Source organism: Camelus ferus, chromosome 13, assembly GCF_009834535.1.
Source record: "Camelus ferus isolate YT-003-E chromosome 13, BCGSAC_Cfer_1.0, whole genome shotgun sequence".
Classification (NCBI taxonomy): domain Eukaryota; kingdom Metazoa; phylum Chordata; class Mammalia; order Artiodactyla; family Camelidae; genus Camelus; species Camelus ferus.
Genome location: NC_045708.1, coordinates 45,831,659 through 45,848,389, shown reverse-complemented (window position 1 = coordinate 45,848,389; position 16,731 = coordinate 45,831,659). Strand labels below are relative to the sequence as shown.

The 16,731-nt window shown below is 43.2% G+C and overlaps 1 protein-coding gene and 1 long non-coding RNA gene across 8 annotated transcripts in view; one reads left to right on the top strand and one right to left on the bottom strand.

Annotated features, from left to right (window-relative positions):
- The first annotated feature begins 205 nt into the window (after positions 1–205).
- LOC106729182 lies at positions 206–1,330 on the top strand. Its single transcript, XR_001365522.2, has 3 exons — positions 206–557; positions 654–723; positions 1,007–1,330. It is a non-coding gene; the product is annotated as an uncharacterized LOC106729182 (long non-coding RNA).
- Positions 1,331–10,966: 9,636 nt separating this feature from the next.
- PATJ (PATJ crumbs cell polarity complex component) overlaps positions 10,967–16,731 on the bottom strand; it is a 291,845-nt gene continuing 286,080 nt past the window's right edge. For all 7 annotated transcript variants that reach the window (XM_032494431.1, XM_032494434.1, XM_032494435.1 and 4 more), the window contains one exon: positions 10,967–13,371. In XM_032494431.1, coding sequence (XP_032350322.1) covers positions 13,225–13,371 — 147 coding nt within the window. In that variant the 3' untranslated portion in view covers positions 10,967–13,224. The remainder of the gene's footprint in view (positions 13,372–16,731) is intronic.

Genomic DNA, 16,731 nt, shown 5'->3' with positions numbered 1-16,731 from the left:
TTGCTATTGTGAATGATACCCTCCCCCCCACCCCCCGCCCCAGTCTACGTCTGGTGCGTGGGAAAGCAGTACCTGATAGCCTACAGCCAGTAGCTGACAGCCCAGCATCTCCTGGGAAAGACAGACCTTGCAAACAGGCGGACTGAAACACAATACGTGAATTGAAAAGATAAAGGCAAGCCTGGGTTCTCTGAATGGCCGAGAAGGCTGTCCGCCACACTTGCGGGGGTGGGCGGAGGCGGGGTGCTGAGCAGGGTTTCTTGGAAGCTGTAACAGGCGGCTGGGTCTTGGAGGACAAGGCCTTCTGCACACGCTGTGGGCGCTGTGCTCCCTTGGATACATACGTAGGCGGGGCCCCGGGGTGGGCTCCTCCCCCAGCTCCCGCTGACGCTGGGACTCAAAGTGGGAGGAAAAGAAGAGAGCAGGCTGGGGAGTCGGTTTATGCTGCTCTACCTGCCCTGGGCCTGGAGACCCTCTCCCTTTGCTTTTCACGCTTGTTCCTGAATTTCACAGAGATCCACCCTATCCTAACAGCTGGCCCTGACTTTGCAGCCAAGGTAAAACAAGGGGCTGGTGAGGGCTTCCCTTTGGGGTGTGGTGCTGTCCTAGCCCGAGGGACGTATCCTACCTAACCCACTAATCTTTCTCTACAGAAGAGTGGTTTCTATGGAGAAAGGATGCCTAATCCCACCCCACAATGAAGAGTCTAGTTTTCACTTCCAGGTGAGGATGCCCTCCCGGGCTTATGTAATACGATGTTCAAGCAATTTCTTTTGAACCAAGATTTCATTCTGAGGACGTGGATCAGGTAAATGGAAAACCTGCGCCATCTTCTGGCCATGAGTGTGAGTAGCTGTCTTAGACGCTTTTTTTTTTAATTGAAGCATCGTTGATGTACAATATTGTATGTTACAGGTGTACAGTAGAGTGGTTCACAACTTTTAAAGTTTATACTCTCTTTATAGTTCTTTTTATATTAAATACAAGTTTTTTTCTTCTTTCCTAGTTGCCAAACCTGAGGCTTTGTAAACTTCAGCGTATACTCAGTGAAGACTCACCTGAGGAAGTATGTGAAAAGGCAGATTCTAATTCCTAAGTGTGCACCTGCCTGCGCTGGGATCTTGATGTAAACTGTTCATGGGCCACACTCTGGAGAAACATGAAAAATGATGGAATGAATGCCAAAATGTAAAATTAATACTGAGTTTAAAAATCATTTTATAATCAAAAAAGAAACCACTTGTCCATTAAAGTGTAAAAGACTGGAAAGTACAAAAATACTAGAGATGAAAATTAAAATCACACATAATCCCAGAAAAAAAGCACCATGTTATAATCTTGTTTTTGTGTCTTTTTAGTTTTGTACCCCTGGTACAAAAATTTCTTTGACAATACATCTTGAACAAGCTACATCATTTTCCACTAGGTAGCTCTGTGCCGTGCTGTATTTAACTGTTCCCACGTGGGTTATGGGAGACTTTAGGTTGTTTTCACTATTATAAATCACAGTATGTATTGGGATGACCATCCATTTATATTAATCTTTGTGTACAATTTTGGTTATTTCCTTAGGGAATAACACAAATGACCATGGTACAGACTGATTCTTGATAACATTGCCAGCTTATTGTTTCCTGATTTAATACATTAGTCAGAATGTTCAAAACATGAAATTGCATAAATGAAGGAGGTCAATTCCTCTACAGACATGACAGTCTGTAATTAGAATCATAAAGACTTCCCTTCCAAATGTTTAATGAAATTTTACAATCCAAGAGATGCTTCCTCTCCAGGAATACTTTCTTATTCCTGTTGTTTTTCCTTTCTCCTTTTCTCAAGTTAAAAAAAAATCTTGAATTTTGATGATCTGTTATTCATTATTAGCCTAATTTTAATGAAGAGTCTGGAAGAATAAGAGTATGGTGAGAAAAAGAAATATATATTTTTCATAATTGAATGTTATGTAATATACCAAGGTAAGTCCAATTTTATTGAGCACTGCACTGACTTTGCCGGGCACTGTGTTAGACCTTGTGGGTATGAACTGAGTGATGATCTAATTTAATTCATGACCTAGAGAGTGACATGGGTATGAAAATAATTACAAAAAGCAGTGATGTATGCACTAATAAAGCAATGCACAAGGTACAGATATAGTAATAATAGCTAATTTTACTATGTGCCAAGCACTGCTCTGATTTCACATCTATGTTAATTCATTTTAGCATCCTGTGTTATGTTATCCCATGAAGTAGGTATCACTCTTACCATCATCATCCCCACTTTACAGATGAGGTTACTAAGGCAAAGTAACTTGCCCAAAGTTCTAAGAGCCAAGATTTGAACCTTGGTGTCCTGTTACAGAGTTCACGCATATAACCACTAAAAAGTGTCTCTTTGTCATACTAAGGAGGGAAGGATTATAACTCTGGAGGATTAAGAAGGATTTTTAAAAATTAATACTGTCAGCTAAGGTTAATTGAGCAACTACTACATGGCAAGCAATGTGCAAAGAGCTGGCTGGATATACAGTGGTGAAAAAGATAGTCATGGTCCCTCTCTTCATATTTGTGCCAACTTAAAAACACACAACATAAGAGTTGCGAATTTCAGCTTTATTCTGGGACATTACTGAGGACTGTAGCCTCGGAATTGGCCCCTCAGATAGCTCTGAGGAACTGCTCCAAGGAGGTTGGTGGAGAGGCCAGTATAAATCTGATTTTGGCTAGGGAACACGTGCCATTGTGCATCCATCTTGGCAAAAAGTTACTGCTAGTCACGAGGGACAGGTGTCTCAGATAATGATTTTAATGCTTTTGTATGTATGGGGAGATACAAGAATTCATTAAAATGTCATAAAAATTTTTTTCCTGAAATATAACTTTCTAAGGGCTTGTTTCCAAAGCCCAGAGTGCCTCATCCTGTTCTTTGCCCTGAACCCCTGCTGGTCAGCAACTGCAGTGGCTCATGACTTGATCCTTGTAGAACTGGAGAGTAGGCAACATTCTTTGTTTTACACTTGCAATCTAGTGGGAGCCATACAGTAAACAAAACACAAATGAATACACAATTGCATACTGTCGTAAGTGTAATGAAGGCAAAGAACCAGGTACTAAAATACAAATAATAATAACAGGATGAGGCAGGGGCATTAGGTTACGGTGGCCTCATGAGTGACCTTGCTAAGGAGATACCAAGTCTGGAGTTGAAGGGAGAGGATGAGTTGGCACAAAAATAGGAGGAAGAGCTTGAGTGCATGTCCTGGGGTCAGGAGCTTAGAGCAAGAGGAACTGAAAGAGAGGTTGCAACTGCAAGGGAGACACGGGTAAGAACAGATTATTCTAGGCCATGTTAAAAAAAAAAAAAAAGAGGAATTTATCTAAGGTCAGTGAAGGGTTTGAAGCAGGGTGTGTGGAAGAGGTCACAAGGTCCTATTAACATCTCAAGAACATCATTCGACTCTAATTCTCTGGAGTATGAATTGACGGTTGAGAGACTGAAAACTGGGAGAGCAGTTAGAAGTAGTTCCAGGCACAGCATGACGGTGGTCTGGACCAGGCTGGTGGCTCTGGAGATGGAGCAAAGTGGACACCCTACAGACATGCATTAGGAGCAGGGCCAACAGTTCTGGTGGGTGGCTTAGCTGCTAGGGTGATTCTACGGGTTTTGACTTGGCCGGCGAGGTGGATGTGAAGCTGTTTACCGAGATGAAGAAGCCTGGGGGCGAACAGTTCTGGAGGGATCACAGGGGATCCAGAAAGGAGCTTCCACCAGAGTTCAACTAGCTTAAATCACAGTCCTTTTTCAGCGTAATTTACACTCGCCTCCTCTTCCAGCTCTAAAAACACTCATAATAACCCCGCAACAATAAGCAATGTGACCTGGTGTCTTGAGATGTGGAAGGGGTGAGCTCATACCGGGCTCCTTGGACCCTTCCACTTACTGAAGACTCAGCGAAATGTTCATCCCCTGTGCCTGCCCGGTGCAGCAGAGACTCCCGGAACTCGCAGCAACTCTCGCGCGCCCTCGCGCGGCTGTCTTCTGTATCGCAGGCTGCCGCTGGCTGGGGCGCGCACAGAATCGGAAGGGAGCAAGTTTGGGTGCGCGTGGCCCTGAGCCAGGGTTTCGTTTCTAGCCTCTGCAGCTGAAAGAGAATCAACCTGCCAGTGAAGCACATGTCCTGTCCTCACCAGCGTGCGGCAAATCAAAAGCCTGGCAAACCTCCCTGTTTAGGATCCTCAGCTGCACTAGAAAACCAGCGATGAAGGAACGGTTTGAAAGAAGGAGTAATTATATTTCAATTATGGACATAAAACTCCGAGGCTGTGCGAGGGAAGTCACAGTGGTATTTCAAACGAGCCCTTGATGCCCAGCTCTGATCTTGAAGCCAGATTTAATTGATGCATCTTTGTCTTGTCAAACGATCACACATAATGGCTCCGTGAAGCCTGCCCTGCGGCTGCGGGGGGGTTTTCAGGTAAGGAAACTGTCCACTGAACAGTCAGGCTATTCAGTAATAAATGCGGGGGGCGGAGGAGGGGGTCTTCCAGCCCCCTAAGGGGAATAAGGAGCCGCATCCCCACCCTTTGCCATGGTTTTAAACAAGCGGGTTGTGGCCTTCCCAGTCGTGGAAACAAAACATTCCGGTTTAATTCATGGGTCCGAACTGGGCTATCTGGTCCTGGGGTCCGCCTTCAATTTGTCAGCCAGATAGGGAGTCTGTGTCCGAGAGCTGAGGGGAGGTGGTTTGGCAGAGACAGTGTGAATCCTGCCTCCCCCTCATCGTGTGACCTTGACTTCTGATTTATTTGAGTCTTCATTTCCACCTTTTGTAAACCGTGGGGAGAATAAAACCATATCCTGAAGGATTGTGAAGATCCATCGTTCCCTCGCTCCCCAGTATTTTATTATGCAAAATTTCAAACATACAGCAAAGTAGAAAACTTTCATGGAGAACATCCACTGCCAAGATTCTGACATTAACATTTTTCTAGACTTGTTTTATCACACAGCTGTCCACATACCCGTCTACCTATTCATCCATGAATCCATCTTTTAAAAAATCCATTTCAAAGTAAATCCCAGAGAGATTTTTTTTTTTAAATTGTATCTGGCACTGTTCCTGGCCCAGATATTTCAGTTCAACAAATATTTGAACGTTTATTTTGTACCAGGCACTCTGCTAGGTGCTGGGGGTACAAGTAAGGAAGACACTGTTTCTGTCCTTAAGGTATTCTGAATTTGACGTGAAAACAAGACATGTTAACAGATCTCCCATAATTGCATGATAGGGGAAGCTCAGGGTGACCCCAAGCAGAGGAGAGACAAATCCAGGTCTGTGAGGTCAGGGAAGGCTCCCTGAGGAAGCGACTTTTCAAAGAAGACTTTATAGCCCCTTTAACTATCATAATATACTTAGTGTGATGAGCACAGAAACTAGCTTTCCTCTGCCCTACTCTACAACTGAAGTTGTACCCCAAGCAGGAATCAGATGTCCAAAGATGGGTAATTAGCAATTCAAAGACGATACACTCTCGAGGTGGCTTCAAACATCACCATCTAAAATGACACAAAGGGCGCATTACCTTAGCGAAATTTTTAAGTTAGTGGAGTGAATGTGTACAAGATCTGTCACTGGGAGGAGGATGGAAGAGGCACCCCCTTCCCCCTTGCTTAAACAGGGCCTGATGAGCTAAAGGCCAGCCCCTGCGGGGGAGCCTTCCAGGTCTGGAACTCTCAGTTCTGCCTGTCCCCTCCCACCTCCACCCCTTCCTCAGGAAGGATCTAACTGGTGGGACAGAAAGCCTGAATGTTGTTGCAATTGCCTGGGTCTGAAACTTTTCAAGCCAGGTGTTTGTGGGAGGCACTAAAACAATTGTTCTCAACCCTGTCTGCACATTAGAATCCCCTGGGGAGATTTTAATAAAAGTCTTGGCTCTCACCCTTTCTTCCCCCAGTTCCCATTTAATTGGTCTGGGGTGTATCCCCAGCATTGGGCATTTAAATTATCCCCAGATGATTTTAGTGTACAGCCAATGTTAGGAACCTAAAAAGGCAGGGCGGCTGGCAGAGCTTTGTGGACAGGTGAGGGCTGCGTCTTGTGCTGTGCTCTGCTGCCTGCTGGTGTTTATGCAAGTGGCTGAACCAATCGGACTTGCTGTGCCTCAGAGGGTAGGGCGGTGAGGGAGGAAGCCTGTCTTCCTGTCCGCCTCTAGCATTTGGAGGTATTCGCTGAAAAGAACTTGGCAATTATAACTGACCACAGACCAGGAGGAAAAGGAAAGTGAATACTCCAGCCCTGTGGTCCTCTAACTTCACTGTGTATCAGATCAACTGGAGATCCTATTAAAACATAGGTTGCTGGGCCTCACCCCAGAGATTCTGATTCAGGTGGTCCAGGGCCATTTGCATCTCTCCCGGGTGATGCTGCTGACGCCTGTCAGTGGTTAAACCTCGAGCAGCATTGCCCTCCGTGCTATGTGTGCAAAGGCCTCCGGGCGAGAGCTTGGCTTCTCCTGGGAAGTATTTGGTGACACCAGTGTTAATACCATTGCTGGAGATTAAGATGGAAGCTAAATCATGAAGTGCCTCAAAAACATGCTGAGCTTGGACTTTACCCTGAGTGCAATGAGAAGCCACCTGATTAGGAATAAATACCTAGGGGTCCCTGGTGGTGGGATGGCAGAAGGAAGATCTCAGCTGTCTGCCCCTGGCGACCTGGGGAGGTGACAGTGGTGATGGTGATAGCACCACAGTCGTGGACACCAGAGGGGGCAAGAGGCTGGGAAAGGGTTGAGAACAAGGACCAAGAACACTTCTGTGCTTACCTTAAGGCAAGGCCACCCCTAGAGGAGTTGCAGTTCAATGTCCCATAATGTCTGTAAATAGTTAATGCTATGTGTCAACTCAGGGTGTTTTTGGATGAGACTAACATTTAAATCTGTAGACTCTGAGTTAGCAGATTGCTCTCTGTAATGTGGGAGGGCCTTATCCAATCAGTTGAAGGCCTGAATTAAACAAAATGATTGGCCTCTCTGAGCAAGAGGACATCCTCCTGCAGACAGCCTTCGGGCTTGTTTGCACCATCAACGCCGCTGGGTTGTGAGCCTGCCAGCCCACACTGCAGATGTTGGACTTGCCATAATTGGAGGAGCCAGTTCCTTATAATCTCTCTACACACACACCCACCCCCCATTTGTTCTGTTTCTCTAGAGAACCTTAATATGATGTCAGACAGGAAATTTCTGCTCCCAGTCTTTAAGAACAAATGAATCTTAGCCCCTAAGGTATGGGGGAGGGTGGGTAGCACTGTAACCTGTTTGCAAACAGCTATCCTGAAGTTCCCAGGGAAATAAAAGAAGTTTCTGGAGTTGAATGGCTGGTACCCCTTCCTCCATCACCATTTCTTTTGCTCTCCCAGGAGAGGAGAGCTGGACAGGTGCCCAGTGAGGACATCAGGCGGGAGGGGTAGGTGACACTGCACCTGTCGTCAGCCATGGCTGCCTTGAATGACTGTCTAAACCATGAGGGTGTCCAGCATGTCCTGCTGTGGGAATTCCTCCCAGAATGCAGAGCCATATGGGGAGTCGACAGACGGGGTCTTCTTTGTCAACATCCAAAGGATATCTCTATTTTAATTTGTTTCCTAGCCCTTATTTCTGTCTTGTAAGTGCCTTGTGTTGTGGAGCTAAGTTAGGGAGAACTGAAATAAGCTTTAAAAGTTTGGGGCTAATTCAGAAGCCATGTGTGGGTGCTCTACAGTAGCTGGCTAAACTGACGAATTCCCACTGAGGTTTACTGGAGGCTCTTCTGCCTGCCAGTCAGCTGGGTGACTGGGCAAGCGGCTTACTCCCTCTGGCACGTTTCTCCCACCTGTGAGATGAGAGTGGCTTTGTGGTGAGCAGGACAGTCTCCAATTCCAAGGCTGCCAACATTTCCAAAACCTGATTCTAGAAAGAGGATCAGAAAATATTTTTCTCCTATGTAACTTTGCCCAGCATGGGTCCTGACACTTGACAGCAACATCTTAGAGACCCAAGACCACAGCAACTTCTTGCTCCTTAAAGTGACTGGAAATGGAAGCGCTGCCCAGAACAAGTGGGGGTTAAAGTCTTTTACACACACACACACACACACACACACACACACACACACACACACACGTTACTCTTCCAAATTTCAGTTTATCGTGGTGTTATGTAGACAGTGAAATGTTTCTTTTTTCATCTTTACTTAAATATAGAGAATCTGCAGATTGAGAGTCAAGCTGTCAAAAATTTCACATTTGCACTAGGCTGACATAAAACTGAAACTATCACCTAAATTTAAAATTGTGTTCAAAAAAGTCTCACTATCCAGACTTTAATAGAAAAATAGAAGTACAAACCAAGTATAAAATTGAGGGCAATTTCAATTGCTTATAAAGTTTGAAAATCAACACTGTAAGAAAAGGTGATGTGACTCCATCTCCTAAGGCAAGACGGTGGTAGTTTTGATCCTGATAAAGTGTTCCTGGAAAAGGGTCTCCTCCTCGGGCCACCTGCACAGGTGTGGCTGGGGACGGGGGGTGGAGAAGGATCCCAAGATCTGAGCCAAATGGGCTGTCAGTTCCAGACGCCGGGAGGAACCAAGGGGCCTTCTCTGGGACTGTGCTTCTCTAAGTGCAAAATGCTTGCAGAAAATCAAATTGTCATATTGTGAGAAATCAATTCCCATCATCTTAAAACCTTTGATTCGATCAAGGATAAAGGACTTTTGCTTCCGTCCATGAATTAAGTGCTATGGGAGTTGCCCACCTGCTGTAGGAAACAACTAGAAAAGTGTACATAATACATGAAACCAGTTTTCAGACGTCGGACAACAGGCATCACAGGATTTTAATGTTCAAAAGGAGGGAGCCAAGGAAAGGTCTGCAAGTGCCCCAGTTTACTGCCAGCAGGCAGTATCCAGGCCACAAGGCCCAGGAAATGGGAACCAGAGAGACTCCCTGAGGAGCAGAGGGAGATCAAAGCTCGGGGCTGCCAAGATGGGGAAGAGGTAAGGCAGGGCGCTGGCCAGGAGGGAGCTGCAGAGTGAGAGCTACAGAGCCCTGCAGAGGGGCCCCCTTAAGTCGTGACTGGCATACTGATCTGCACGTGCATGAGAGGGAACTCCTCAAGGCCAGGAAAGGACCACCTGCAGTTCAGCCTGGGCTATGAATAGTTTCCACTTGCTAGAGTGAAAAGACCTCATAATTTATGAGCATTGGGTAGAAATTTCAGAATAATGCCTTAATAGTGGGACAAAACTAGCCTGAAGGGCTGCATGAGACCTACCCTAAGAAAGCCTAAAAACAAGACTTGAAAGGATCAAAGTGATCACAAGCAACATGACTGAATGCCAGAACAGCCCACTGCTATTTAAAGGAATGCAAAGGAATCCATCACCCAACAATGTAAAGTTTACAATGCTGGGCATTCAATAAAAAATTATCAGACATGCAAAGAAGCCAAAAAATAAGACCCAACCTTAATCAGGAAAGATAAGCAATAGAAAGAGCTTCAGGGATATCGAAAATGGAATATAGCAGATAAGGATCTTAACTACTACAAACCTTAGAATATATTCAAGTGTATAAAGCAGGGGCAGAGTACAGCCTGTGGGCCAAACTTGTCCCACTGCCTGTGTTTGTAAATAAAGCTTTATTGGAACACAGCCAGCTTGCTCATTTATGTACTGTCTATTGCTGTACCCACGCTCCAATGGCAGAGCTGAGTAGTTATGACAAAGATTGCAGAGGACTGAAAAGGCTAAAGTATTTGCTATCCGGTTCTTCACATGAAAACTTGCTGACCTCCAGTGTAAAAGAAAACATCAACACGAGGAAGGAAATGAAAAGCACATTGGGTGGAATTAACATGAAGATGGATGCAACATAGTCCCTGTTTTCAAAGCTTATCATCTGGTTGGGGGGGGGGGCTGACTTCTTTGACAGTGGCTGGGTGTGAAGAAGGGAAGAAAGGGAGTGGCTGGGTTAACAGAAACAGCAGTTTACAATTCCAAATTCCTGGAATTAAGGTGTATATCAGGTTAAAATTCCTTGCCAAAGATTGATGGTGACTGAGGTGCCTTGCCTGGTTCTGGAGGAGGGCGGCAGGCGTATGGAGTTGGTATTGCTCCCTATCCCAGGTACATCCCATGGCGAGCCTTAGTTTCAGCTTGGCTGTGGCTTTTTGATGACACAGGGTCTAGTTCCTCAAGCTCACAGCATTAGAATCAGTTACACACTTTGCTATCTGATTTTGAGCAACAATTCAAAACTAAGCCATCCTCAGAAATATTATCTTTTAAGGGCGGGCAGGGTATAGCTCAGTGGTAGCGTGTGTGTTTAGTATGCACAAGGTCCTGGGTTCAATCCCCAGTACCTCCATTAGAAATAAATAAATAAACCTAATTATTCCCCCCTAGAAAGAAACATTTAAAGGCATTACTGATTGAAACCACTAGTCACCAGCATAAGTGCCTAATTTCAGACCACCTCCATAGATGGGTCAAGAGGTTTATTGCTACTATTTATTTATGTAGTGCTTGCTAGGAGCCAAGCACAAGACTAAGGCTTCGACTTGGGTTTACTCATTATTGTGCTTTGAAACCCCCTCACTCCCTTTCTAACTGAAGAAATAACTTGGAAAAAGTCACATGGCTACTGAGTCAGGATTCAGACTCTGGCATTGTGATGCCAAGACTCACCTTCTGGACTCTTATACCGGCTCCTTTGTGAAGGATCTTTTCTAATGCCTGAAAACATAGCTGGCAATGAACATGAGACAGCCATTAATGGATTCTAGATTTTAACAGGACACCGGAAAACCTTGTGAAAAGTTGGATTTTTTTTTTTCCTATTAAGGAACAAAATAACTGTTGAAAAAACAAAATCAGAATCAGAAATTAAACTTTTTTTTGTATATAATAAAACTCCACTTGCTCCTTGGCAGCTACATTTATTTAGAATCTTTGGAAACATCTTAAGCACACAAACATTCAGCAGTTTTCTCTCTCCTGGTTGACTTCTCTCTCATGCTAACTCTAGTGATATCATTACTATGCTTAAACGGCCCAAATGACGAGGCTATAACAATCTATGTGGCGATGAGAGAATGACTCCTGTCACAAATTCCCATCTTCTGTCCTCTTAGCTTGTTGGTAAGTTCTGATGAAAAAAAAATGTTTTTGGGAAGTCAGTTAATTATTAGTCATGCAAGCAGAGACAGGGCCAGTTAGGAGAAGCACTAGTTTTATCAATTTACTGCAGCAAGGAGTATAAAGCATTACAATTCCTTTATCAATAGACTTTTAGTAGCAAAAGGATAGTGTGTAAATAAACACAACAATGATTTATTATTTCAAAATGTGCATTTAATGGCCATTCCATCCAATCAAGCAGAATCACATTTCAAATGTGTGTCTGTATATATATCTAGATATCTAGATACCTACACATTTTTTTTTAAGGTGCATTCTCAAGTTTTATTTGGGCTTCATTTCTTCTTGGCTGCTTGAGGTGTTCTTGCAGATACAATTAACATAGAATGTTCTGAGTCTGACAGGATCTCATGCATTGAAAGATAAGATCTAACAACACTGCGTATCTTGGGATACATTAGAAATTTCAAAAGCCATGTGTGATTTCAGAAAACTTAATACCAGTCATGAAAGAGATTTTCAACATAAAATTTAAGCACTCTTATACTTTGGAATAACCACAAAATATTCCAACAAGAGTTAATGCACTTTGTGATTACATCTATTCCAAGATAGTTCTCAATTAAAATCTATACTTATTAAATAACATTTTAAATTAGAGCCCATTACATTTCGATAATTGTGTGAACCACCTGCAGCACTGTGTTTCAGTTAAATAACGCTGAACTACTTCTAGGACTAATCCTGGTACTCTATCTTTTGTGGCATTTTTTACATAAGAACCTATAACATTCACTTGTAAGCATCTCCCTCTTTTTCCTGCAATACCTGGATAAGAATGCTCCCAACCGACTTTAAAGGTATTCCTGTATTTTCTGCTGTAGTTGCTTTCTTAGCATGCAAACTTCAGGAAACAGGAAGCTCCCTGGAGAACAGGAAACATTAGCCAAGGAGCCTTCACTGATTCCCAGGCTCAGTTCATTTGCTCAGTCACTTTGTGGCTGAGCGTGTTGCTCCATCTATGTTCCTACAGTCTGTGCTGCTGGACTGACCGGTACGGAGCCAAGAGGAGGGGTACTCAAATTTGTCACTGTACTTTGCACAAGGCTAAGGCCACCCGGACCTCGGCTGACTTTATGCAAAACTTGCTGATCTCTGCAGTGTGGTTCTGGGGCTTCTACCTCCTCATGTGCATCCTGAGGGGTGGGGATGACGTCTGCCTACGGAGATGCCTTAACTCTAGATGACCTTCCCAGACTTGAGCATGATTTAGCATTGTTAGAATTCAGAACATGGATGCTAATTGTTCCCACTGAGAATAAGGTGCATTTGCTCAGTGGTATGCATTTATGTAGCTAAGAAAACAATTAGAAAGCCGTTCAGAATTTTTAGATTACAGTCTGCAAATTGACTCATCATAATCACCAATGACTAGCTTATAAAGATCTATGCAGAGAAATGAATTTGAGACTTATTTGATGGTAAGTCGTACAGAAGAGAGCACAGTAATTTCCCACAGGAGAATTTGGTATTTCATCATGGGGCTCACTGGTAAGTTAATTACACCGCTAATGTTTTCTGGCGTATTTGAAGAGACAATTAGCAAAAGTAAATCATGAGTGAGATGACAAGTTGCTTAACATTTGTTTCTGTTCATCAGATGAGCTCCAAGGATGCTGCTCAGCCTTTGTATGAGTAGGGATGGGAGAAGGACACAAGGAATGAGAGGCTGTTAACTTCAGCTCAGCAAATATAATCAGAACCACTTACTACCAGTTGACAGACATTGATGTTAAATGCAAAACGGGTAAGACTCATTCAGCTGTTAGAAATTAACCTCAACAAGAGGTGACAGATGCTGGGAAATACTAGATTGCTGACTTGGGAAATTGACATGAAACTTGGGCCATGTCTCCTGTGCGGAGAGGGTAAGTCGGTAAGAATGAAGGTGGATTTTAGTTGAGGCTGTTTTTCATCCTCTTTCAGAACTTCGTCTTCCTATGGATATTCTACAGCATCTATCTTGTGTTCAGGGCCCAAGGCTCATGACAGCACAGTTAAGACTACAGTCCCTCTCTGGCGTTTTAGAATGGCCACAGCTTGCTCATGAGTAACACCTTCCAGAGTCTCGCCATTAACAGCTAAAATCTGATCACCTCGCTTCAATTGGCCGTCATCTGCAGCTGCTCCCTATAAACAAGAAACATTCCAGTTTAATCCAGGGTGATACAATTACTATTCATATAACAGAAATACTATGATGTGCATATTAAAAGAATAATCTTATAAACTACCAGTTAAAGTCATTTCTAGGTAATGTTTTTAAATTCAGAAGATTAAGAAAAATGTAGGATATGTTACTTGAATAATGGTTGTATAATAACCATAATTATGCATTGTTTACATAACATACTAGTAGAAATGTAGTGACATTCCCATTTCTTTTAATCAAGTAGGACCTTATTTCAATATTCAGCACTCAATGGAATCTGAATGTCATATCATGTCATATTCATGAATATGCAACAAACAAAGGCAGAACTGAATCTGGTGTTAGTTTTGTTGTCAACACCATCATTATATAGGGCTCCCATTGTGATGATAAAGCTAGCAGCACTGTGGTAATTCGTCAAAAAGTAACTGTAGCCTCTAAATGGGTAAACTGTATGGTATGTGAATTATATCTCAATAAAGCTGTTCTATATATAAATACACAAAAGTGGAGCATCTCTAAAATTGTGCAATATCTTATTCAAAAGCTTCAACTTTATCTTTGATCCAACTAAACAGGTTTCTAAATGACTACTTTCATCACATACTCAGTCATGCATGGCTCCTCAGAATGGCACAAAGCAAGTGAAACTTGGGCTTTTTTTTTTCATTTTTTTAAGCTGAGTATCTAAAAATGCCATGATATTACTGGATATACTTTGGACAGCTAAGGAAAGGAAGAATCTAGAAAATGATTCACAGGAAGCTTTTTCTATCTGTCAGGGTAACTGTGAGAATCCCTTGAAAAGTTAGTGCCAAAAAGAGTCCTCTGAATGACGTCAGGCTACTGGGGAAATTAATCAAGGCCCACAGGCACCTGGCCCCAGACTGACTCACACAGGAGCCAAGCCAAGAGGTACTAACGCTCCAGAGACCTGTGTCCCGCACACAGTGTGGAGGTCCTGAGTGGTGGGTGAATTATCCAGAATTTCAAAACCACGAAAAGGGTGGAATTCATGTATAGATGTGTGAAAAAGAGTACTCACAGCCAGGACTACACTGGGGGGAAAATACCAAAATTAAGTAATTTGCAGCTTTATTCAAATCTTTTTTTTTCTTTTAAGAAAGTTGTTCACTGCACTAAAGACAGGATTAAACAACTAACTCTAACGAATAAAATCAGAATGGCTTGGCTACCTTGATTTTTAATACATTTTACAGACTGAGATTTAAGGGTTTTAGGAAACCTCAGATACCTATGTAACTAGTTTTTTTTAAAAGGACATTAAGGTCAAGTTTTTATTTTCACTAATGCAAAAAAAGATGATTTTGCAACTTTCTAAGATGCGCACACCATCTCAGGCATTGCCTTGCTTCCTTGATAATTACACTGACCCGCATCTCCTCTCCTGCTTTATCAGTGTGGCGTTCGTGCACTAAACAAAGGGAAGGAAGAAACAAGGGGTCCCCAGACAGACCTCCATCTAGCTGGGGAGCGTGGCCTTACCCACGTGCCGTGTCCCAGCTTGGTCACTTCACCTTCCCTGATGCTGCAAAACAGGCTCCGTTCTCCACCTGTCGGCCTGTTCTAAGGACGAAGTGTCTGGCACACAGTATTAGCTCAACAATGGTGGTAGCGTAATCAGCTGAAACTCGAATGATGATCAAACTCATGTGTTCAGATTTCACAGGCTCCAAAACACTGCTCCCTCACTTTCCAGGGCTGTTGAAGTCTTTAGGCCAATCTCTTGTTGGTTTTTGGTAAAATCTGGCTGCTGAAGGGACTAAGACCTAAAGTTGGCTGTGATTTTGAAGGTTCCAGCCTGTTACACAGATCGACTAAGTCTCACAAATCCTACACCCCTGAAGTGCCTGTGAGGCTTCCTATTTCTGGAGGGGAAAAAAGACCTGGATGGGCCAAATGAATCACTTCTTAGTTGAGCAAGAGAACAATTAAAAGATGCTCAGGACACCAAAAAGGTCACATAATAATCCACACCTTGTGGACATCTGAGATCCAGAAACCTGCATCAGAGATAAATGTTTTAAAGGATATATATTCACTGTTTAAAAAAAAAAAAAAGGAAAACATGTAGCTATAGTTCTTAGATCTTCAAAATGCCTACGGGGGAAATCTTTAGCTTAGCGTCAGAATTTGCTGTAGAAAGACTTCACCATTAAAAGAACTCCTTTGCTAGTTTTTGGTTTACTGATTTCTCTACAGAAAACTTATACATTATGATACAACTGGTTCACTCTAACAAATAAAAAGAGAGAAAAAGTCATCAAAGTCTTCTTATAATAAACTATGGAACTATGTGAATAACAATGACAATTATCTGCATTGGAATATTCTTTTATTGAGACTGGACTATCTAAGTCACTAGCTAGGACTTTGGAAATTTTCTCTTTTTCTATTCAGAGTTTTTCATTTTTCAGGTGTGCCTCACATTACCAAGAAGGTCCAGTCCTTAAAAAATAAAACATACCAAGGGTACTCAATATTTACTACCACGGTACTACCTACAAAGGTGCTTCCTAAATGAGCACTTTCAGTGTTGAAGGGGACCTTCGAAAAGGGCATACTGTGTGCGCCTCAGTCCATTCATTATTCCCACTACTCTCGTCCCACTGTGATTTGATGGTAGTTTCTTTTCAAAAATCTGCCAGCAACGTGTGCTCTGGTGACCTGAGAGACCGAGCCTGGCTGGTCCCACCAGTGTCTGTGACTGTGTAGGTGGGGACAGCGGCTGCAGCCTGCTCAACTCTGGGCCCCAGGGCAAAAGGCCTTAGAAGCTACCCAGTCCTCTCTCTGGACCCTAGCGGATCTACCCACAGTTATCAAGTGAGCTGGTGATTCCACACATTCTGGAGGGGCTTCCCAGAAGCAAAGGCAGGCAGGCAGAGCTTGGTAAAAGGTGGGGGTTCACTTTGCAGCCTTTCCACTGTCCTTATCTACAGAGCTGGCTCTTTTAAATGCAAAGTATAACAATGCCCCCTCCCCTACAAAGAATCATCACAGCTACTTACGATGTTATCTTAGGAGAAAGAGGGTCTGTAAGCAGTTTATCCACCGTGGGAACTATTAGACTGGGGCAGCACTGTTATCCAGAAAGTTTCTGATCTGCCTTCCCTCTCCCCTTTTGTCTATCACCAGGTTAACAGATGTGTGTTTGGGAATAACATTTCTCCTTAGGCACCCCAGCAAGATGGAAACAGATACATAAATCTGCAGCTGTCTAATGTGTGCCAAAAGCAAGTGCCAAATGACTTCAGGATTATGTCAGGTCACGATTAGGCCCAATTAACAGATGATAAGATCTGCAAGGTAAAAGCAAA